This window comes from Oncorhynchus kisutch, linkage group LG3 (genome assembly GCF_002021735.2).
Source record: "Oncorhynchus kisutch isolate 150728-3 linkage group LG3, Okis_V2, whole genome shotgun sequence".
Lineage (NCBI taxonomy): Eukaryota > Metazoa > Chordata > Actinopteri > Salmoniformes > Salmonidae > Oncorhynchus > Oncorhynchus kisutch.
In genome coordinates this window covers 57267273-57290367 of record NC_034176.2, presented here as the reverse complement: position 1 = coordinate 57290367, position 23095 = coordinate 57267273, and the positions used below count along the sequence as shown (strand labels likewise).

The 23095-nt window shown below is 46.2% G+C and overlaps 1 protein-coding gene across 1 annotated transcript in view; it reads right to left on the bottom strand.

Annotated features, from left to right (window-relative positions):
* LOC109886024 (docking protein 4) overlaps positions 1-23095 on the bottom strand; it is a 50923-nt gene that overhangs the window by 3699 nt on the left and 24129 nt on the right. The window contains exons 2-6 of the mRNA XM_020477785.2: positions 13409-13713; positions 5064-5171; positions 4375-4489; positions 4140-4259; positions 305-494 (exon numbers count right to left, since the gene is read on the bottom strand). Of these exons, the coding sequence (XP_020333374.1) occupies positions 305-494; positions 4140-4259; positions 4375-4489; positions 5064-5171; positions 13409-13474 (599 nt within the window). The 5' untranslated portion in view covers positions 13475-13713. The remainder of the gene's footprint in view (positions 1-304; positions 495-4139; positions 4260-4374; positions 4490-5063; positions 5172-13408; positions 13714-23095) is intronic.

Sequence of the window (23095 nt, the reverse complement as noted above, 5' to 3'; positions counted from 1 at the left end):
GAACGCCTCGCTCACCATTGATTTTCCTCTAATCTATTCAATCAATCTCTTTATGAGGCTCTGCCGGACAGGGCTCCTGTCTGTCTCTCTGTGTGTGTGTGTGTGTGTGTGTGTGTGTGTGTGTGTTTTGTGCACGTACGTGCGAACATGAGTGTGTGTGGTCTGTATGTGTTTTTCATCAAGCGATCTATGGGCTAGGCACAGACAACTGGTTACACAGTCCTGCTTTCCTGCAGCTTTTGTATTCTTCTCCCCATCCCTCACTCTCCATACCCCTCCCTCCCTCAGTGAGTGTCTCCCTCACCGTCCAGCCTCGAAGGTGAAGCGCGTGGCATCTCGTCCGTAGCGGCGCAGGGAGCAGAGAGGCCAGGTGACCAGTTTGGTGCGAGGGTTGTGGATGTCCCACAGGTAGATATTCTCATGGGTGATCTGCATCATACACTCCCCATAGATGTCCAGGTTAGGACAGGGCAGTAGGAACACATTGAAACGCTCTGTCAGGGAGACAGGAAGGGATATTACTAGTCTTAGTTCAGCATGACATACCACAGATTATAAAGTCACTTGTAGAAAGCCAGGACCCGTATCCACAAAGCATCACAGAGAGTTGAAGTGATGATCCATTTAGCAATAATAATAAGAGACTGGTAGCAGCAGCTGTATTGTCTGTGTAGCAAGAATGTGTGTGCGTGAGTGAGTGAGTGAGTGAGTGAGTGCGTGTGTGTTAAGGTGCGGAAAGTCAGCACAGGTGGTCAGTCTAGTTTAAGTGTTCAGCTTTCTGGTGGCTTGTAGTTAAAACTGTCTCTGAGCCTGTTGGTATCAGACCCCACGCTCCAACGGTAAAGGAGTGAACAGCTCGTGGATATATACACAGTATACAGTGCCTTCGATAAGTAGGGCCTTCATTAAGATCCCTTGACTTTTTCCACATTTTGTTAACTTTACAGTCTTATTCTTCAATGAATTTGTAAGAAGATTATAATCAGCAATCTACGCACAATACCCCGTAATGACGAATCGAAAACAGGTTTATAGAAATGCTTGCAAATGTATTTAAAATTATACACAGAAATACCAAGGCAAGAAGGGCCTTGGTCAGGGAGCTCTAGAGTTCCTCCGTGGAGATGAGATAACATTCAGGAAGACCAACCATCTCTGCAGCACTCCACCAATAGAGGACTTTATGGAAGAGGGCCAGACAGAAGCCACTCCTCAGTAAAACGCACATGACAGCCCGCTTGGAGTTTGCTAAAAGGCACCCAAAGACTCTCAGACTACAAGAAACAAGATTCTCTGGTCTTATGAAACCAATATTAAACTCTTTGGCTTGAATGCCAAGTGTCATGTCTGGAGGAAACCTGGCACCATCCCTACGGTGAAGCATTGTGGTGGCAGCATCATGTTGTGGGGGTGTTTTTCAGCGGCAGGGACTGGGAGACTAGTCAGGATCAAGGCAAAGATGAATGGAGCAAAGTACAGAGAGATCCTTGATGAAAACCTGCTCCAGAGGTGCTTCCAACAGGACAATGACCCTAAGCACACAGCCAAGACATTGCAGGAGTGGCTTCGGGACAAGTCTCTGAATGTCTTTGAGTAGCCCAGCCAGAGCCCGGACTTGAACCCGATCGAACATCTCTGGAGGGACATGAAAATATCTGTGCAGCGACAATCCCCATCCAACCTGACAGAGCTTGAGAGGATCTGCAGAGAAGAATGGGAGAAACTCCCCAAATACAGGTGTGCCAAGCTTGTAGCGTCATATCCAAGAACACTCGAGGCTGTAATTGCTGCCAAAGGTGCTTCAACAAAGTACTGAGTAAAGGGTCTGAATACTTATGTAAATGATGTATTCTGTTTACAAAATGTATAATAATTAGCAAACATTTCTACAAACCTGTTTTTTCTTTGTCATTATGGGTTATTGTGTGTAGATTGATGAGGGGAAAAAACATTTTAATACATTTTAGAATAAGACTAACGTAAGAAAATGTGGAAAAAGTCAAGGGTCTGAATACTTTCCGAAGACACTGTATATAAATATATTTTTTTTTGTCACGTCCACCGGATAGGTGCAGTAAAATGTGTTGTTTTACAGGGTCAGCCATAGTCGAACAGTGGCCCTGGAGAAATCAGGGTTAAGTGCCTTTCTCAAGAGCACATCGACCGATTTTTCCCCTGATGATGATGCGGGCCTTCCTCAGGCACCGTTTTGAGTAATTGTCCTGGATTGGTGGGAGCACGGTCCCAGGGATGTACCAGGCCGTCTTCACCACCCGCTGGAGGGCCTAGCAGTCATGAACAGAGTAATTCATGTACCAGGCTGTGATGCAACTGGTCAGGACGCTCTTGATGATTTTCTTCAGCCACCTTAGGAAGTAGAGATGCTGTTGCAGTCTCTTGACAAGAGTGGTGGGGTTTTTGCTACATGTCAAGTTCTCGGTGATGTAGACGTAGAGGAACATAAAACTGCTGACTCTCTACTGCATCTTAATTTGTCGAACATCAATTCAAGTTTGTGTCTGTATTGTCTTGTACACGTCTCACACCACCAAGTCATCTGGGTTTTGATCTTCTGACATTGACTGTTGCAGTATGGGTTCTCAGCATGGTATGGATATTTCTGTTCATTCTGAGTTTTTGGTTGGGGTATTTCTGGATTTTTATTGTGACTGACAAATCTGGGTTTGGCAGATGCCAGGAGAACACTGGATGCCCCAATGCATAGTGCCAACTGTAAACTTTGTTGGAGGAGGAATAACTGACTGGGGCTGTTTTTCATGGTTCAGGTTAGATCACTTAGTTCCAATGGCAGGAAATCCTAACGCTACAGCATACAATGACATTCTAGACGATTTTTGTGCTTCCAACTTTGTGGCAACCATTTGGGGAAGGCCCTTTCCTGATTCAGCATGGTAATGTCCACGTGCACAAAGTGAGGTCCATACAGAAATGGTTTGTCGAGATCGGTACGGAAGAACTTGACTGGCCTGTACAGAGCCCTGACCTCAACCCCATCAAACACCTTTGGGATGAATTGGAACGCAGACTGCGAGCCAGTCCTAATCGCCCAACATCAGTGCCCGACCTCACTAATGCCCTTTTGGCTGAATGGAAGCAAGTCCTCGCAGCAATGTTCCAACATCTAGTGGAAAGCCTTCCCAGAAGAGTGGAGGCTGTTGTAGCACCAAAGGTGGGACCAACTTATTAATGCTCATGATTTTGGAATGAGATGTTTGACGAGCAGGTGTCCACATACTTCTGGATTGGCCAAAGTGGGGGTGGGGGATGGGATCACGGATGTTTGTATATACAGTGCATGGTTCAGCACGTTGTTTCCTCTCGTGGGACAGGAAACATGTTGGTAATACTTTATTTTGGAAGAATGTGTTTTAAACTTTTAATCTTGGTTAAAATTACCCATGACAATAAAGACTGCTTCCGGGTGTGAGGATTCTTGCTGGCTAATGTTCATGTACAGTTTGCTGAGTGCCGCCTTGGTGTTTGCTTGTGGCGGTATGCACACAGCTGTGATAATAACATGCATGAATTCCCTTGGCATTTAGTGGGGTTGGAATTTTAGCATCAGAAACTCCAGGTCAGGTGAACAGAAGCTCTACATGTTTTCAACTTCGGTACACCAGGAGTTGTTGATGAGGAAGCATACACCTCCCCCTACTCTTACCTGATGCTGCCGTTCGATCCATACGGAGAATGGAAAAGCCATTTGGTTGAATAGCAGAGTCGAGTGTCCGTAAACCATTCCACTGGGCACAAACTGTTTGAATCAATGTCGTTTCAATGTCATTTCTCAATGTATTGTGATGTGGAATCTACAGTACATGGAAAATACATTTAATTTCCGATTACATGTCCGATTTAATAAAATGGCACAACAGGCCACAACAGTCATTTTAATGTGCACTACGTCCCCACACACTGCTTTTTATCCGCAACAAGTCCATTTGATGTAAACATCTCTGGTGGGAAAATGGCTGTGTTGTTTTTATTCATATTTTTTTATATTCGCATAGCTAACTGTTGTTTTGAGGATGAGTAATAAGTAATAATGCATGCAAACATAGCCATAAAGCAAAGTCGAGCAGGACTGTGTCATGGTGCTAGTGAGTCAAGACACTCACCTGTATGTTCACACTGAACACCTGCTGCCAGCAAGTCCGGCTCTCCTAGACTGATGTCATTGAGGCGGGTCCCCAGGCATTCGATTGACAGAGTTTTGAACCACTCCTCTGCTTCTAGCTCTGAGTTTAGACCAATGGGATGTAAAGAGAGACGTCATAAAACAGGAAACTTTAGAGAGAATTGTACACTGTGAGAAAATATACATTACAATACAGTAGGTGTGGTGTGGAGTACCTGATTCACAGGTGAATGTGCGTGAGGTGTCATCGGTAAAGACGATGGCTACCGCCTGGCGCTTGGTGTCCCTTGGGAGCCTTGTGACATTCTTCACATTGCTGATCTCTGTCACCTAGGCAACAGGAGAGGTCAAGAGTTCAGACAAACACAGAGAGGTTGAAAGGATTTTTAAAAAGCTGTCAAAATACTGTACTGCCACCGGTTGGTCAGATTCAGTTTTCAGAAAGAGAGGAGAGAAAGAGGGAGTGTTGTAGCCAGGTGTAGTGGGGGCCGGGGTGTTTTGGAGGAGGGCACCCCATGCTCAGACACTTCAGGGAGGCCTGGAATCTGTCTGGGATTGGGAGGCTGGCTTTTATGTGAGCAACGTCTGTGTCACTCTCATTTCCTTCAGCCTTTTGTGTGTGTGTGTCTGTGTGTGTGTGTGGATCCCTCCAGACATGCACGTTTGCTCCCCGCAGCTGAACGGGGGGCTCAGAGAACAGACTGACTGAATGACTGATTTTCAAATGCCCTGCACACACACACACACACACACACACACACACACACACAGATATATCACCCACTCACAGTAATACCATACGCGCCACACACAGGCATCATACTCCAAACTGACATTTGCCAATTGAAACGTGACTTATCATGCAGCACTCTCTGGGGTTGTGGGGGGAGGTGGGGGGGGGTACCTTAGGACAGACTCTGATGTAAGCGGACTTCTCATCAGTGTACTTCTCCAGTCTGCGTGGTCCTTTACTGGACGACTTCTTAAACACCAGCCAGCAGCGACGGTAAATCTCAACACACAAAAAACAGTCAGTTAACATACTGCAACCAGCCACCCGACAGCAAAGCCAATGTTAACATATCCACCCCATTCAAGCCTAACGATTTACATTTTTTTGCTATCATGAGCAGGCACACAATGGTTGCCTCTGCTTTACCTGATCAATGAACCAGGAAGCGTTCTAAGAAAAATCAAATAGCATTTAGTGATTAGCAATGTGAAAGAGAGACACAAGAGAGAACAAGAGAGACAGGTAGAACATGAGAAGGAGCGCACCGGGTCCGTGTCATGGAGTCTAACATTGTTCATACAAGACAATTCTATTATGTATATGATATTGAGTTAAGAGGCAGACAAAGACACAAACTCTCCTGGCGGAATAATGAGAAATCCATCGCACACGCGCACACGCGCACACACACACACACACACACACACACACACACACACACACACACACACACACACACACACACACATATCAATATGAGCGCTATTGCTTTAGCGACATTTATCCCCCTTATCTCTGTTATAAAAGGCAGGGCCTTTATTTTATTGATGTTCCACTCTCCTCCTGTTGCCAGGGCAACCCCAGGACCTGTACAGTACAGGGCCAGCCATCCCTAAACCAATCCCCACATTCCTCTTTCCCTAACCCATTATCACACCCCTGTTTATTAGCTAGGGGCCACAGAGCCAGTGAAATCCCTTAGTGCACTGACTCAGTTGTAATGAATACAAAGACCCCAAACTGAGTGACAATGTCTCACTGCTGTTCACCGACAAAACACCGGTGTCACCGTGACAGAGATAACAAGACCAATTAAATATGCAATTGTATTTTTCGAGACATTAAACAAGAGCGCCATCAACAAAGGCACACCATAATGTGAGCGTGCTCAAATGGAGACATGGTGAAAGGAAAAAGCGTTGCTCTGATGTGTCGTTTTCTTTTTTTAATTGGTGCAAAGAGTTTACACCTTGAGGAGAGCGGAAGCTCTATCGCTGCTTGCCTGTCTGATCCTGACGTCAGCGGGATGAAAGCGCTACCTTCAGTGGGACAGCTGACGGCGAGGTGAGAGCAGGTGCTCACCAGTCCATTGTGTCTCAGCGATATCAAGCTGTTCAATGGAGATTTACCTCTATGTATCTGCCACCTAGCTCCTGATTCTCCACAATGCTTTTCCAAACCAATGGGCTCCGTTCTTCATTGGAGCTGTGTGCGCATGCGTGTTGGCAAGCTTGCAGTCTACTATCGTGTCCCCCTCCGTTCTCCCCCTCGCCCCCTTCTTCTCCGCCCTCAGCTCCAGTGCTCAGAGCAATCAGGCCTTGCCAGGCAAACTGACTGTGAAACCTGGTAATTAAGCTAGTGGGTGGAGGAGCAGCAACATAGAGATGAAAAAAGAAAGGGAGAGAGAAACAGAGGATATGGTAGACAGGGAAAGAGGGGGAGAGAGAGAGAGAGAGAGAGAGGAGTGGGAGCTGTGAATTCTGCTCCGAATACCTTAGTATGAGGTTCATTGGTTCATTAAATATGAGGAAGTGATGGACGTCACATCGTTCAGAACTGAACTGAAGTCATGTATTAGCCTACCTTTCTTCAAAAAAAGATACAAGGGAAGCAATCAAAAAATCAATGTCTCTCTGATCATACTATGTGTTCAGAGGCAGGAAAAGCCCATCTAGACACACAACCAACACCACCACCACCACCTGAACACAGCAAACCCAAGATCACAGGCCTGCCACATGATCCACCTCTGCTGTCAACAATTTCAAGGGTCTTTGTCCCCCAGACGAGAGGAGCGATGCTCCCTGCCCTGTCGACCCAGGCCTAATGCATTTTACAAAACAGACTGACCCAGCCAAGTCAAAAAGCACAGATCCTGACAGCACCCCTACAGGGAGAATTACTCTGGCCACCACGGACAGAAAGACAGACAAAGAAAGAGAGAGAGAGAGACCTTTTGTCCCAGCCTTTATCTGTTGAAAGCAAAGGTGCCTGTAACATTGAGATTTGTGGAGATGGTCTCCCATTCTATTCCAAATGTCCCTTCTCCCATGCCATTTCTGAACAGCGAAAGGGCAGTATTTTGTAGGTTGCCATTGATATTCCAGACAGGTAGACATGGATTCCTTGTTTGCATGGCTCTCTCCCCTGAGGTGGAGCTAATCCCCTGTAAACAGGCTGGGAGGCGTGAGTGAGTGAGTGAGAGAGAGAGAGAGAGAGAAGGAACCTTGCATGAGTAAGGAACTATTGATCTCCCCAGTGTGCCGATAAGAGAATGTGAAAAGTCAAGTCACACACTTACCCAGAGTGGGCTCGGCATTCATGAGGGTTATCAATGATCAATATCGTAACCATTACACCCTTTAAGAACCCTTTCAGAGATTGATATCGGAGCTCTTCTTTGGACACACTGACAGGAACACAAAGATCCACATACAGTGAAATGTGCAAATACCTTACACACAGACCCACTAATGTATCTTCCCTGTACATTCCTTCTGCTACTGCACTCAGATGGCCTTCCTCAGTCTAATTGTCTCCGCCCTGGTTTTCCTCCCCATCCCTGGCTCCCGACTGCCCCAGAAGGGGCCAGAGGCAGTTAGCCTACATTAATCCCCCTAGCTCCCAGGAGATCCTGCCTGTCACAGCAGCCCAGTTGGGATGAGCCCCACCCCAGCCTGGTCCCAAGATTAACCGGCTAATTTGAAATAAAAAATAAATGTAACCTTTATTCAACTAGGCAAGTCATTTAAGAACAAATTCGTATTTACAATGACGGTCTACCCCGGTCAAATCCAGACGACGCTGGGCCAATTGTACGCTGCCCTATGGGACTCCCAATCACGTCTGGATGTGATACAGCCTGGATTCAAACCAAGGACTGTAGTGACACCTCTTGCACTGAGATGCAGTGCCTTAGACTGCTGCGCCACTCGGGAGCCCAATAACGCTAACAGGTTGACACCAAGCTTATATCCAGCTTATTATACAACACACAGGACAACACAAACGCACACACAGGACAACACAAACAGGACAACACAAACACACACTAGACAACACAAACACACACAGAACAAAACAAACACACACACAGGACAACACAAACAACACAAACACACACAGGACAACACAAACAGGACAACGTACAAAATCAGGACAACACACACAGGCATCAAAACACACACAAACATAAACACACACAGGACAACACAAACAGGACAACGTACAAAATCAGGACAACACACACAGGCATCAAAACACACACAAACACAAACACACACACAAACACAGGCTGTGTGGTTCAGAATATGAGAAATGTGCAGGTCTGAAAAGAAAATGAATGGGAATGATTGGCACCATCTTATTCAAAACCAATTCACTTAAATTCACCTAGAAATCTGAAGGGGAAACATGAGTCAGCATCTAATCTTTCTAAGCTGATCCCATTGGAAGCTCACAATGACTGGCTCCTCAGGGGGGCTGACTCAGGTAGAGAAATAAGAACGGGGGATGAAAAAGGAGAGAGACAGGAATAGAGGAGAGAGACAGAAGAGAGAGATCTGTCACTGCAGCTGTGGGAACGGGCTCAGAGAGGCAAGGGGATTGTGAGGTGAAGGGAGTCTGCTTGATTCTCAAAGTTGAACCATTTGATTTCTGACTCTTGTTATTATTTTGAGCTCCATTCTCCCTCCCATAGAAACAGTAGTTTGACCGTAGTTTGACCTAACTCCGTTAGAATTGTCTGAACTTGAGAAAACAACGTTCAGAGGTTTTTCGCTGGCAATTTTCCACAACCGCTGACAGTTACACGTGGTGAGGAAACAAAACCACAGATCCATCGTGTGTCAGTGTAACATCTAGCTAGAGGCAATCTATGCATCATACCGTTGGTTATACAATGGAAAGTCACATGATCATACTGACATTCCTAGACTAGAGACACGGGGGTAGGTCAAAAAACAAGGAGAGATCAGGACAAAGATACCGAGCTGTTATTCCAGAAGGTTCTGTCCAGTCTGAGTGAGTCAGAGTCAGTCAGTTCAAATCAGCCCTATCTCTTTCAGGTGGGATTAAACATTTAACTCGTCCTGGCTGACATTGTGTTTATCTAAACCACATCTCCTCAGACCTTTTCCATCCTCCCTGATCAACCGTCCTCCCTGATGTTCCTGCTCATCAAAAAAACAGGGCACAGTCAAATGGGATGGCTGCGAAGCAATTAGGGCTGTTCCTCCACCGAGGCTAGAGGAGGTGAGGAGAAGCCAGCTAGTACAGCGCTACCGATAGAGAACGAGAGCTAACAGAAGCGGAATGCTAAGCAGCCTCTTATTAGTCTGATTGGACTGCTGCGATATAACTGAAAAGCAGCAGGAGGGAGAGGCAGAAAGGGAGAGTGAGGAGATGAGGGAAAAAGAGAGAGAGTTAATTAGCCTAACCAGAGGACTGGAGGAGTCAAGGGTCTTCTGGGGAGAGAGGGAAAGTGAGAGCGCTGTCCGGAACAGCTCTGATAGGCTATAGAGGAGAGATAGAGATGGCGAGGCCAGCTGTCCAGCCTTACAAGGCCAGAGTGGCAGTAGACAGGCAGGGTTTTGGCAGGAGAGGAAGGTGACTGTCTGGCTATACATTTGACAGGGGGAAAAAAAGATAGTGTGTTTGAGTGCTTGTTCTGGCCTGTGCAGACAGAGTGTGCTCGTATGTGATAAGAGAAGTGGACAACATTTTGTGTTTATACATAGTGTTTCGACTGGAGTATGTGTGAATTCGTGCACGTTTGCTTTTTTAGGGTGTGTGTGTGTGTGTGTGTGTGTGTGTGTGTGTGTGTGTGTGTGTGTGTGTGTGTGTGTGTGTGTGTGTGTGGTGTGTGTGTGTGTGTGTGTAAACAGTACCAGTCAAAAGTTTGGACATACCTACTCTTTCAAAGGTTTTCTTATTTTTTACTATTTTCTACATTGTAGAATAATAGTGAAGACATCAAAACTATGAAATAACACATGTAGTGTGTAGTAACCAAAAACGTGTTAAACAAATCAAAATATATTTTATATTTGAGATTCTTCAAAGTAGCCACCCTTTGCCTTGATGACAGCTTTGCACACTCTTGGCATTCTCTCAACCAGCTTCATGAGGTAGTCACCTGGAATGCATTTTAATTAACAGTTGTGCCTTCTTAAAAGTTAATTTGTGGAATTTATTTCCTTGTGTTGTGACAAGGTAGGGGATATACAGAATATAGCCCTATTTGGTAAAAGAGCATGTCCATATTATGGCAAGAACAGCTCAAATAACCAAAGAGAAACAACAGTCCATCATTATTTTAAGACCTGAAAGTCAGTCAATGTGGAAAATGTCAAGAACTTTGAAAGTTTCTTCACTTCGAACACTGAATACAAAAAGAACAAGAGAAATAAATGAAAACCGAAATAGTTCTGTATGGTAAAACACAGAAAACAACTACCCACAACCCATTGTGGGAAAACAGGCTGCCTAAGTATGGTTCTCAATCAGAGACAACGAACGACAGCTGCCTCTGATTGGGAACCATACCAAGCCAAACACAGAAATACAAAACCTAGAATACACAACATACAATGCCAACCCCAACTCACGCCCTGACCAAACTATGACAAGGGCTTTATAAAATATAAACTACAACTAAAATATCAGGGAATTGTTTCAGAGATGAAAGCCAGAGCACCAACTGGACCATAGTCGTCAGAAATCAGGAGTCGGAGTTGTTGGGCGGCTGTCCACTGAAGCTGGCTTTAAAACAACTAACGAACACAGGCTTTGTTTCGACCGCTAATGCGGACTCACACGTTACATAGCAGAACTGGAGGAGAAGCGGGAATACGGCTGTAAATAGCATTAGCGCCACATAAGCGGGAGTTTATGACATTGTGATGTTATTCCGCGCAGTCATAATACAGAGCAGCTGGGGGGGGGGGGGGGGGGGGGGGGGGAATCTACTTAAAACAATGACAGAGTGAAGGCCTCTGATTTCACTTTGTGTGCCCACTGCAAGGAGATGCAGCAAGATGGAGAAGAAAACAGGGGGAGATGATGAATGGTAAAAAGAAAGAAAATAAGAGATAAAGGCAGAAATGAAGGAGAAAATAAGGCATGAAAAAACATGCAGTGACAAGATTCCAGAGAGAGAGACACAGCGAGAGACAGACCGAGAAAGACAGAGACAGAGAGAGAGTGGATAGAGAGACAGACCGAGAAAGACAGAAAGACAGAGAGAGTGGACAGAGAGACAGACCGAGAAAGACAGAAAGACAGAGAGAGTGGACAGAGAGACAGAGACAGAAAGACAGAGAGACAGAGAGAGAGTGGACAGAGAGTCAGAGAGACAGAAAGACAGAGAGACAGAGAGAGAGTGGACAGAGAGACAGCGAGAGAGAGAGTGAACAGAGAGAGGAGGGTGTAAAACCAAACTCAGGTAATCCACTGCTTGCCTTCCCCTGGGGAGCTATGTGTCACAACCCCCACGCTACCACGGTAACCACAATCCTGCTGAGTGCACACTTCCTAGCGACTCCACCAGAGGCATGGAGGAGAGAGAAAACGAGGCAGGGAGGACATAAAGAGTGAGAAGCATAACTACTGTGGGGGTGCTCTCCTCAGGTCAGAAACCCAAGACCCTCCTGTAATAATTACAGCCACAGAAGAGATGAGACTTCATGCCATGAGACAGAGATAGAAAGCGCTGGAGGGACGTATGAGGTTCATTGTACAGGGTTAGCAGGGCTGGGGTATGCTGAAGAAGGGATTATGTGGGTGGAAGAGGTGGTAGGACAGGATATATGGTTAGGGGGAAGGATAGTCCCATTATCAACACGTATGCACACCACAATAAGAGATACTGGGCCAAATACCAGCTGAGAGAGAAACCAGTGTGTCTGTGTTGTGTGTGTGTGTGTGTGTGTGTGTGTGTGTGTGTGTGTGTGTGTGTGTGTGTGTGTGTGTGTGTGTGTGTGTGTGTGTGTGTGTGTAGCATATCAAATCCAGCCTAGAGGGGGTGCACAGCTGTAAATCCACTGTCTCCTCTGGGTAGGTAGAGAGATACAGACATGGTTAATCTCTCCTTAGAGCTCCCGTGTCTGTAACTGAGTCTGTGCATCACAGAGGACTGCCACATCACACTGACACTAAGCCTGTGTCTTTACCCCTGAGCACTGCAACACAACCACAGGATTAAACTACTACTGCACAAACTACTAGCCTAATACTCTTTTTGGTTCCAAGTGAACCCTTTCACAACTAAAAGGTTCTAAGTAGAACCTTGTCTGGGGTCTACCTGGAACTAAAAATGGTTCTATGGGGAAAACGAAGAGAAGAGAACAGAGAACAGCCCTGCCATACAAATCTAACCCTTCCTTTACCAGGCATTTTCTTACAGAACAGGTTGAAGCCAGTTCATTATTTAACAGACACACAACGTGTCAGTCTTCTTCTGATAACGCCTGGACTTGACATCAGCGTGAGGACACGCCTCAGTCTGGCCTCACGCCAATACAGGCAAAACAATACCACGAAATGAGGGAAACCAAAACGAGCCATTTAAGGAGAATTTTACCTGAATAAATAAAACAAATGTCATTATTGAAACCACTGAACATCCTCTACAGTTTCAAGGAGAATCAATACAACTAAAGCAGATAAATTGTGCTTGGCAGTCGTTATGATGACTGTAGAAATACTGGAGGCTAAAATGTCAAATGTAAATCAGGCAGTCTGTGCCATACTGACTAATATTCATAAGTGTATAATTAAAACATTTCATTTGTGTTCATTGACATATAATTCATCTGACTCATCCCCAAAAGGCTAATTCCAACAACCAGATGTACGTCATTCCGTTCTGACTCATAAGCATTACCATACTTCATTACCATACTGCATGTTCATATTCATGGCTTGAAGCAGAGGTGAAGAGAAAATGTATGAATACATCAACCCAAAACCTTTTTCCATTTCTCTTTCGTGAGATACAAAGAGTTGTTCTGTATCATCTTTTGTTTTGTTTCAAAAATGATCTTTATCTTTCCCTTGGGCAGACATGGAAAAAGCATACACAAGTAGACAATCACACACACACACACACACACACACACACACACACACACACACACACACACACACACACACACACACACACACACACACACAACCCCCTCACAAAGACCAGAGACTCCCAGAATACCCCTAGTCCAGTTTGGGGCACTACTCACCCCCAGTTTCCTGCTACGCATGCGGACGTATCCCTGCTTGACGATGTCGTTGAAGTTGGAGGCCATCTCTGTGGGAGCTGGGACCTGCTGGGGCCTATTGAGAATAGCATCCAGTCCTTCAGTCCTCCAGTCCAGCCTTGCACCTAATCCCCCTCCCTCCTCTCCTCTTTCCCTCTTAAGTCCTGGGGTTACCTTCTCCCTCCTCTAAATCAACCAAATCTCCCTTTTCAGATCCTGTTGCCCTCAGACTGCGCTCACTCCTCTATTGCAGCTCGTTGTCCCCCATCGTCCTTTCGTTGCAGTCCCTAAAGAAGGAGAGAAGGAGAGAGAGAGGAGAAGAAACAGGGGATCTATTATTCATTAAAGTGGCAGGAGAGAATGGTAGTGGCTTGCAGACACACGGAACATTATCCTCCATTATTCATCGCTTTGGCAGACACCATTATTGAGGGCAAGTAGGTAGCATGGCTTCTGTGACACATCATTATGTATAGTGTACAGCACCGCCTCTGTCTCGGAGCTACTGGAACTACCATTAGATCGGGCTTGGAAACAGAGGCTCTTCCGGAGACCATCCTTCCCAGTCAAGCAGGAAGGAAACAGAGTAACGAAGAGAAACTCATTTTAAGTTCAGCTGGACAGCTGTAAACCAAAGCAGACTTTATGACTTCGTCATTGTTTCTAATGCTCTTCTGACAAATCCCAAAAGCTACTTCAATAACAACTCAAATCAAAAGAATGTTGGTTGGTTAAATGATCCGTCATGGAGACTGTTTGACACAGTATTGAGAGCAGCCATGTGATATGCAGAGCTCCACAGTGAGGGAGATGGGGTGAGGGGGACTGTAGTTCCAATGGCATCAATGCCCCTATTCAGTCATTCAAACACACACTTGTACACTCACTCGTAGAGATGCAATTTAAGCATGCACACAAGTACACACACAGACACATCACAAACACCATTGGAGGCATTGCAGAGTGAGACAGACAGGCAGGGAGAGTATCTCCTGAGACCATATGATGCCATTCTCAGGGTTCTGCTCTAGTGGTGCGCGGGTAAGCAGTTTGTTCACCCGCACCCACCCGCAATTGCTAGTAACCCATCTGCAACCACCCGATATGTGATACAGTACCCCACCCTAACTCGATAATATCGAATATGCGCTATAGGCTAATCAGATTGGGTGAAAATATTTTTTTTAGAGGGGGCATGGGATTTTATTTGCCTGATTTAGATTATGTTTCTGCTTATTGTTTCTGCTTATAATTAAATACATGCAGCTTCTCTTCTGTCATTATAGCATAATGTCATAAATCAATAGAATGAATCCGATCTATCTAGTTGATGTCGGTAAATTTCTCTGTCATCTCAATTTTTAAAGGAACGATTTTCTGTGCAAAAATGTCCAAATGACATCAATTTGACCGGTTGTAAGGAAATAGAAGCTGTGAAAATGACCCAACATGTTTCTGATAGGATTTCAGTTCGGCTTGGATGCATATTTTATGTGGTTGAAATACTATCAGCTTTTATGATGCTGATGAAGACAGCACCTCTACAGATGGCATCTAATTGCACATTCTCTCAAGATGCTGAAAGAAAGAAATCATATTTCTCCACTCATGTTCCCAAATAGTCATTTAGCCTACATTTGGTGTATCATTTTACTACAAGAAATTCTTAATATTAAGGCTGTGAAAGGTTCTAGACCTACAGTCAGTGTCCAGACAGTTTTCATTTAACCCATCAGAACAGCAGGCTACAGTTCCCTTGACGTCCCCATCTTGTGACTGTCCAATTTGTGTAACACCCAACAATCACCACACATAACACTGCTATCATCCTCTTTTACCACTTCAACAAATCTTTCCCAAACATTTACTTTTCTGGCCCTCCCTTCTCTTCATTTTCAACTATTGAATTAAAACTCAGACATTGTCCTTTTTTGCCTCTGTGGATCGACTTTTAACGTTTTCTGCCCGTTCCCAAAAGCGTTTGGCGATTGCCGTGTAGGCTGCTTGGCGCGCGTACAGTTAGATCCTGAAGCCTAGGCTTACATGCTGACCAGCCCGGGACACATCGCAAAATAAATGTAGAAATCCATGTTATTCAATTATTGCACCCACACTGCTTGCGCGTGCCAACGAGCATCTGCGTTGCCAAGGGCTAAAATAGCGGTCCTTTCTATTTCTGACGCAGATCGCGCTGAAAGTCCTGCCTCTCCCATCTCCTCATTGGTTTATAGAAGCAGGTACCCACGTGCCATCTCCTCATTGGTTATACCCACGTGGGTAATTGAAAGACGAACTGTTTTTGCCGGAAGTCGTGGTAATACTATGAAAGTTTAGATGCCGATCACCATATAAGTTCAAAGATGAAAAGCCTGGAAGGAGGAGAGATGACTAGAAACGATTCGGTTGGCCTTTTTATGTGTGGATTAATTGGCAGAGTAGAGGACCTTGTGCATTTCAGGTAAAATAACAACTCAATGTTTATATACCAGGGCAAATTAGCTAGCAACAGCAAGCTAGCTAAATAGGACAAATTAGCTTGCAAGTGCAGGCTAACTAGCTAAATTTCCATACATGTTTAATGCTTTTCGACCTGTCCCCAAATTAATGTCATCGGGTTCAGAGTTTGTTTTGATATTTTGACCTGCGTGTCGTGATCGCGTTTGGTGTAGGGGGACAACATAAATTTATGCACGATAGCGCACGATGGCACACGTGCGCAGCCGGTTTGGGTTCCGTGTTATGCACTAACTCCAGATCGCCTAAAATAATGAAAGGAAAACCTCAATGTAGCCTATAGATATAAATCAATGTAGCCTATAGATATAAATCAATGTAGCCTATAGATATAAATCAATGTAGCCTATAGATATAAATCAATGTAGCCTATAGATATAAATCAATGTAGCCTATAGATATAAATCAATGTAGCCTATAGATATAAATCAATGTAGCTTATAGATATAAATCAATGTAGCTTATAGATATAAATCAATGTAGCTTATAGATATAAATCAATGTAGTCTATAGATATAAATCAATGTAGCCTATAGATATAAATCAATGTAGCCTATAGATATAAATCAATGTAGCTTATAGATATAAATCAATGTAGCTTATAGATATAAATCAATGTAGTCTATAGATATAAATCAATGTAGTCTATAGATATAAATCAATGTAGCCTATAGATATAAATCAATGTAGCCTATAGATATAAATCAATGTAGCCTATAGATATAAATCAATGTAGCCTATAGATATAAATCAATGTAGTCTATAGATATAAATCAATGTAGTCTATAGATATAAATCATACAATAATTATATATGGATTTGAAAGTATTGTTTTGTCTTGATTCAACCGGCCGGCCCGCCACCCACCCTCCCTTCATCCACACAATATTTAATGATCCTAAACACACCCGCCCAGCAGATATAACCGCGGGGACTGCGGGTTATAAGTCAACCCATGCATCACTATTCTGCTCGCTGGGGGGCAGAAATCAGTGTTGTGCATCTTCTCACTGAGGAACTGGCGCTAAATCTCCCTGACAATGGTGGAACAGAGACATTAAACTTTAACAAGGACCTCATTAACCAGGACAGAGCCAGGCTAATCGCTCACGGCACTGTTGTTTTAGAGAAGTGGCTCACATACACTGGGGAGGGGGCTAACACATATACACACAAACAGACAGACCTTACAGACAGACAGACACACCTTACAGACAGACAGACAGACAGACAGACAGACAGACAGACAGACAGACCTTACAGACAGACAGACAGACAGACAGACAGACAGACAGACAGACAGACAGACAGACAGACAGACAGACAGACAGACCTTACAGACCTTACAGACAGACAGACAGACAGACAGACAGACAGACAGACAGACAGACAGACAGACAGACAGACAGACAGACAGACAGACAGACAGACAGACAGACAGACACACAACATATAGAGCTAAACAGCTGCAGACTGGCTCCACTGTTGCCCTCTGGGACTGCTGGTGTCACCGTGGTGGGTATCCTAGCTTGCCAAGCTCCTAACAGCATTCTAAGAAAGTAGTACCTGGCAAAGACACACGGCTGGGAACAAGAATATATGTCGGCTGAGCAGAGGATCCTTATGTGGATGGGATTGGCTCAATGTTAGCATAGTGGGAGTGCTTGAGACACACTTGATGTGCCATTATATCTTGGAGCACAATTGGAAAGCGATTAAATCCCATGAAAGCTATTCAAATGAGACAAATGTGCACCCCGGTGAGATAAAATAACTCCCAAGGTGATGCTTAGTTAAACAGAGCTTCAATAGAGTACGTATGGAGGTGATTGAGGAATCAGGAGGATTTGTACAGCTCTACACATTACACATGCTGTATTACAGATCTATTCAACATCCATGGTCAGCAGTGAATCACCTGGAGAACAGGGATTGTTGTCTGCAGCCAGAGGTGGGCTGGTGTGTGAGGAAGATCAATAAAGAGTGCAAGGGTGCACACAATGGAGGATCAGCTTGTCAAAACCCAACGTCAAGAAAAAGGACATGCCATTGATTCTGATCCTGCACTGACTGCTCCTGTGCTAGCCTCTACAGTGAAACACCAGGGCCCCGTTCCCCCTCTACCCCCTCTCCACCCCATAATCATTGAGATGTGCTGATTTACCTTTTTTTTTCACGATCGATACACATCGGCAGCTTTTCCCCCCCTGAAACGGACAGTAAAACGGCCCGCGGGTGATGTATCACTGAGCAACACATTAGTATTAATATACGTTCAGTGTGTGGAGAACACATTGTCCCGACAGAAACAAAGCCTTATCACGCCTTGTGTCAGCACAGGAAACCACTCCATTGTACTCTGCTTGTTTTACATGACGGTGCATCGCCACTAGGCCGGCACAGAGTGGGATTCTAGGAACAGACAGACAGACAGTATCGTCAGTCACTACTTCATAATGTGTGTTTATGATAGAGGGGAACACAGGAGTGTCTGTCGGGACCCAGGTGCAGGGGATGGTAATAGGCAGATAATGAATTCAGAGATTAGTGAATCCCACTTCGCTCCTCTCCCAGCGAACGAGGAACAAACAGCTTGTTAAAGAAGGACGTGAGGTGAGACGGCGGGGGTAACAGTGCTTTAACGAAGGCGAGGCAGGAACACCTGTTCCGGCTGGAAGTGTAGGTTGAGACAAGAGGCTGCAGACAGGCTTGTCTCTGGGAACAGAGCGACTTGATAACAAGCGGCTTTGAGGAGGGCCTTTCGGGTGTCGTCTGTTCTCTACTTTCTTTAGAGGACACGTTAGATCACACAGCTGGCTGCTAAACCTCTTCTTAAAGCCCATCAGCTCCTCTCAGCCACACATTTAGGGAGGAACCTGTGGTTCCAGTGTATACACATGACTATAAAGGACAATGTGTACAAATTAAGAAGGAGAATGGTACTGTGGAAAATAAGCACATTTCAGATGGTTAAAAAATGGTGATGATGGTACATCCACTGTAACCATGGGAACCTAAACGTGTCTCCCCAAAAGGCCTGTCTGTGCTATGGGAGAAGTGAGGAGACAATGTACAGCTCCCTGACAGAGAGAACAGAGATATGCCATGCTCGGAATAACAATAGGGAACCGTGGCTGTGAGCTTGATCTCATATCTCATTCACTATCATCGAGTCATTTAAAGGGGCATATCATATCAGAAGTCAGTTGTCAACGGAATACTTGCACACGTCAGTCACGCAAAATCTACTGTGACTGTACTGTGAATGTTGTTTTACTCAATTGTTTTTTCCCAATATTGTCATCTTTGAAAAACCAAGGTGTGTCACGGCCTGACCTTAGAGAGCCTTTTTATTCTCTATTTTTGCGAGGGTGGGTACCCTAGTTTGTGTATTTCTATGTTGGCCTGGTATGGTTCCCAATCAGAGGCAGCTGTCTATCGTTGTCTCTGATTGGGGATCATATCTAGGCAGCCTTTTTCCACCTACAGTTTAATGCAACCTGAGTCAGCTCTCCGTACTCATCCTGAGGAGCGTGCTAGCTGTCTGGTGAAGACTGTGTCGGACCAAACGCAACAGGTCTCCAGTACGCCTCCACAGCCTGGTACGTCCTGTGCCGGCTCTACGCTCCAGACCTCCAGTGCGCCTCCACAGCCCGGTACGTCCTGTGCCGGCTCTACACTCCAGATCTCCAATGCATCTCCCCAGCCCGGTACGTCCTGTGCCGGCTCCACGCACCAGGCCTCCTGTGCGTCTCCCCAGCCTGGTACGTCCTGTGCCGGCTCCACGCACCAGGCCTCCTGTGCGTCTCCCCAGCCTGGTACGTCCTGTGCCGGTTCTACGCTCCAGACCTCCTGTGCGTCTCCCCAGCCCGGTACGTCCTGTGCCGGCTCTACTCTCCAGACCTCCTGTGCGTCTCCCCAGCCCGGTACGTCCTGTGCCGGCTCCACGCACCAGGCCTCTTGTGCGTCTCCCCAGCCCGGTACGCCCTGTGCCGGCTCCACGCTCCAGGCCTCCTGTGCTTCTCCCCAGCCCGGTACGTCCTGTGCCGGTTCTACGCTCCAGACCTCCTGTGCGTCTCCCCAGCCCGGTACGTCCTGTGCCGGCTCTACTCTCCAGACCTCCTGTGCGTCTCCCCAGCCCGGTACGTCCTGTGCCGGCTCCACGCACCAGGCCTCCTGTGCGTCTCCCCAGCCCGGTACGCCCTGTGCCGGCTCCACGCTCCAGGCCTCCTGTGCTTCTCCCCAGCCCGGTACGTCCTGTGCCGGTTCTACGCTCCAGACCTCCTGTGCGTCTCCCCAGCCCGGTACGTCCTGTGCCGGCTCCACGCACCAGGCCTCCTGTGCGTCTCCCCAGCCCGGTACATCCTGTGCCATCTCCACGCACCAGGCCTCCTGCACCTCTCCCCAGCCCGGTACGTCTTGTGCCAGCTACACGCACCAGGCATCCAGCGACGGTCTGCAATCCAGAGCCTCCAGCGACGGTCTGCAGTCCGGATCCTCCAGCGATGGTTCCCAGTCCGGAGCCTCCAGCGACAATCCCCAGTCCGGAGCCTCCAGCGACGGTCCCCAGTCCGCAGCCTCCAGCGATGATCCATGGCCCGGAACCTCCGGCAACAATCTATGGTCCGGTGCCTCCGGCGACGATCCACGGTCCGGTTCCTCCGGCGACAATCCACGGTCCGGTTCCTCCGGCGACAATCCCGGTCCGGTTCCTCCGGCGACGATCCACGGTCCGGAGTCCCCGGCGACGATCCATGGTCCGGTGCCTCCGGCGACGATCCACGGTCCAGAGTCCCCGGCGACGATCCACGGTCCGGTTCCTCCGGCAACAATCCACGGTCCGGTTCCACGGAAGCGGAGGGAACCGCGAGCGGAGCGTGATCTATGTCCCGAACCGAGCCGCCACCGAGGATAGATTCCCACCCGGACCCTCCCCCATAGAGTCAGGTTTTGCCGGAGTCCGCACCTTTGGGGGGTGTACTGTCTCGCCCTGAATTAGAGAGCCTTTTTATTCTCTATTTTGGTTAGGTCAGGGTGTGACTAGGGTGCATACTCTAGTTTGTGTATTTCTATGTTGGCCTGGTATGGTTCCCAATCAGAGGCAGCTGTCTATCGTTGTCTCTGATTGGGGATCATATTTAGGCAGGTCTTTTTCCACCTGTTGTGTGTGGGATCTTGTTTATGTATTGTTGCTTGTGAGCACTGCATAGCTTCACGTTTCGTTTTGCCCTTTATTGTTTTCTGTGAGTTTCATTTAAATAAACATGTGGAACTCTACGCACGATGCGCCTTGGTCCAGTTATTCCAACGAACGTGGCAAGGTGAGGCTAGCCAATGAAATTTCACGTCTGCTAAACAAGCAAACGTGAACATTGTGAAAATTCTGTGCAACTTCTGGCACGTTTACTGTGAACGCCGTGTTTGTACCTGCTTTAAGTTCCAGTTATAACAGTGGCCAAGTACGCTATCGTGTGGTGTTCAATGTAGGCCTACATTCCTTGAGACTTAAAAAAATAACATTGACATTAGGGATTGACATTAACCTGCTGATCCACTTGTCTTTCAGACAAGGACTTGACTGAAAATGTTGTGTTGTTTGATGCAAGAAACCACTTTACAAAATAAAAACTCATTATTATTCCCATACCATTACAACAGAGAATCAGACAAATTATGCTGCCCTCTGCCTTTTGGCAAAGATGTCTAGAAATGCACACGTTTTGTGCTATTGTGGGATGCAACCACTCCCCCATTGCTGACTAGAAAGTAGCTATAACTGGGATAATAACTCACTAACTAGCAAAGAATATGAACAAATGTGCACAGGTGGCAAGATGCAGCTCTCGCTTTGATCTCAAAACAAGCGCATCTACTCACGCTGTAAACACAGTCCAGCTCAGTATGGGCCTGAGTCATGCCTTTAAATGCAATAGAATCCTACTCCAATGTGTTCTGCCTACAAGAAAATATCTTGCATAGTTTGTTTTGTTTCAGGATGTTGCATTGAAAGTGGCGTTGGTTCGAGCACAATTCGCACAGTAGTGTTAACTAAAGGGGAAAACGAGACATTTTTGTGAAGTTCAATCTGATGCTTCTCCGCGCAAGCTGAAATCTCTTCTCCGAGGCAGTCCCGGGGGAGCTGCACCGCCCGATTGCAGCTTTGAGGGAACAACGAGGCCAAATCTACCATATGGCTGTCTTGAAATGCACTTTCCTCTCTTCTCGCCTGATAACTGACCCTTCCTGCTCCCTCTCTCCTCTTTGTGTTGTATTGTTGATGTCAGAGTTCGATATGGATCCCACTCTGCCCTGTTGCTGGAAGATGGATTGAACCACACACACAGAGCCAGCAGCTACATGCACCTCCTGACCTGTTGAGATGTGAGGGAGGTGTGGTAGCTAGAGGCAGGGAAGTGTGTTAAACCACAGATGACCCATTATGCATATATTGACCAGCTACTCAAGAGGCTGCTCTAACAATGAAAATAAAATGTCTTCAAAAATGGAAGGCAGTCGGGAGGAGGCAGGTGGGACCATTCTAGCCAATGAGACGGCAGATAACCGTGTGAACAACAGGCACAACTTCAATAGAAAGTGGGGAGGGGTTTCAAAGTTGTCCTACTTCTATCAATACACCCGTAAAAACATAAGCATTACACAACTTCCGTTCGATCAAATAAGCCACAGGTAGCAAATAAGCTAGTCATTTTTTTGTTTTGCTAACCAAATACTACACTCTCATTGACCTCCTTACAAAAACACCTTGTTTGGTGAGCGAAAAAAAAAAAAACGAAGAACCAAAAAAAATGCCACCTGCAGGAGAAGACAGATTTTGGGCCCAGTTATTCCTCTCGCTTTGCCGCAATCCTCTCTGGTGAAACACATATCGGTGCTCCCTATCACCATACCACGAGCCTATCAGCACTGAATCACTCGCAGCCGATCGTTTGCCGGTGCTGGCATGAATAAAGGTCACACACTGGTAGAATATTATACAAGCAACAGTAAAGCAACTGTAAAGTAATAGACACTGCACATATCTGACATCTGTATTCAGGCAACAGGAGTCTTAGGCAGGGCAGAGAATGCAGGAGAGCTGCTTAGCTGACAGGAGGAGGAGAGAATGCAGGAAGTTTGTGTTTGCTGGAGGCTAAT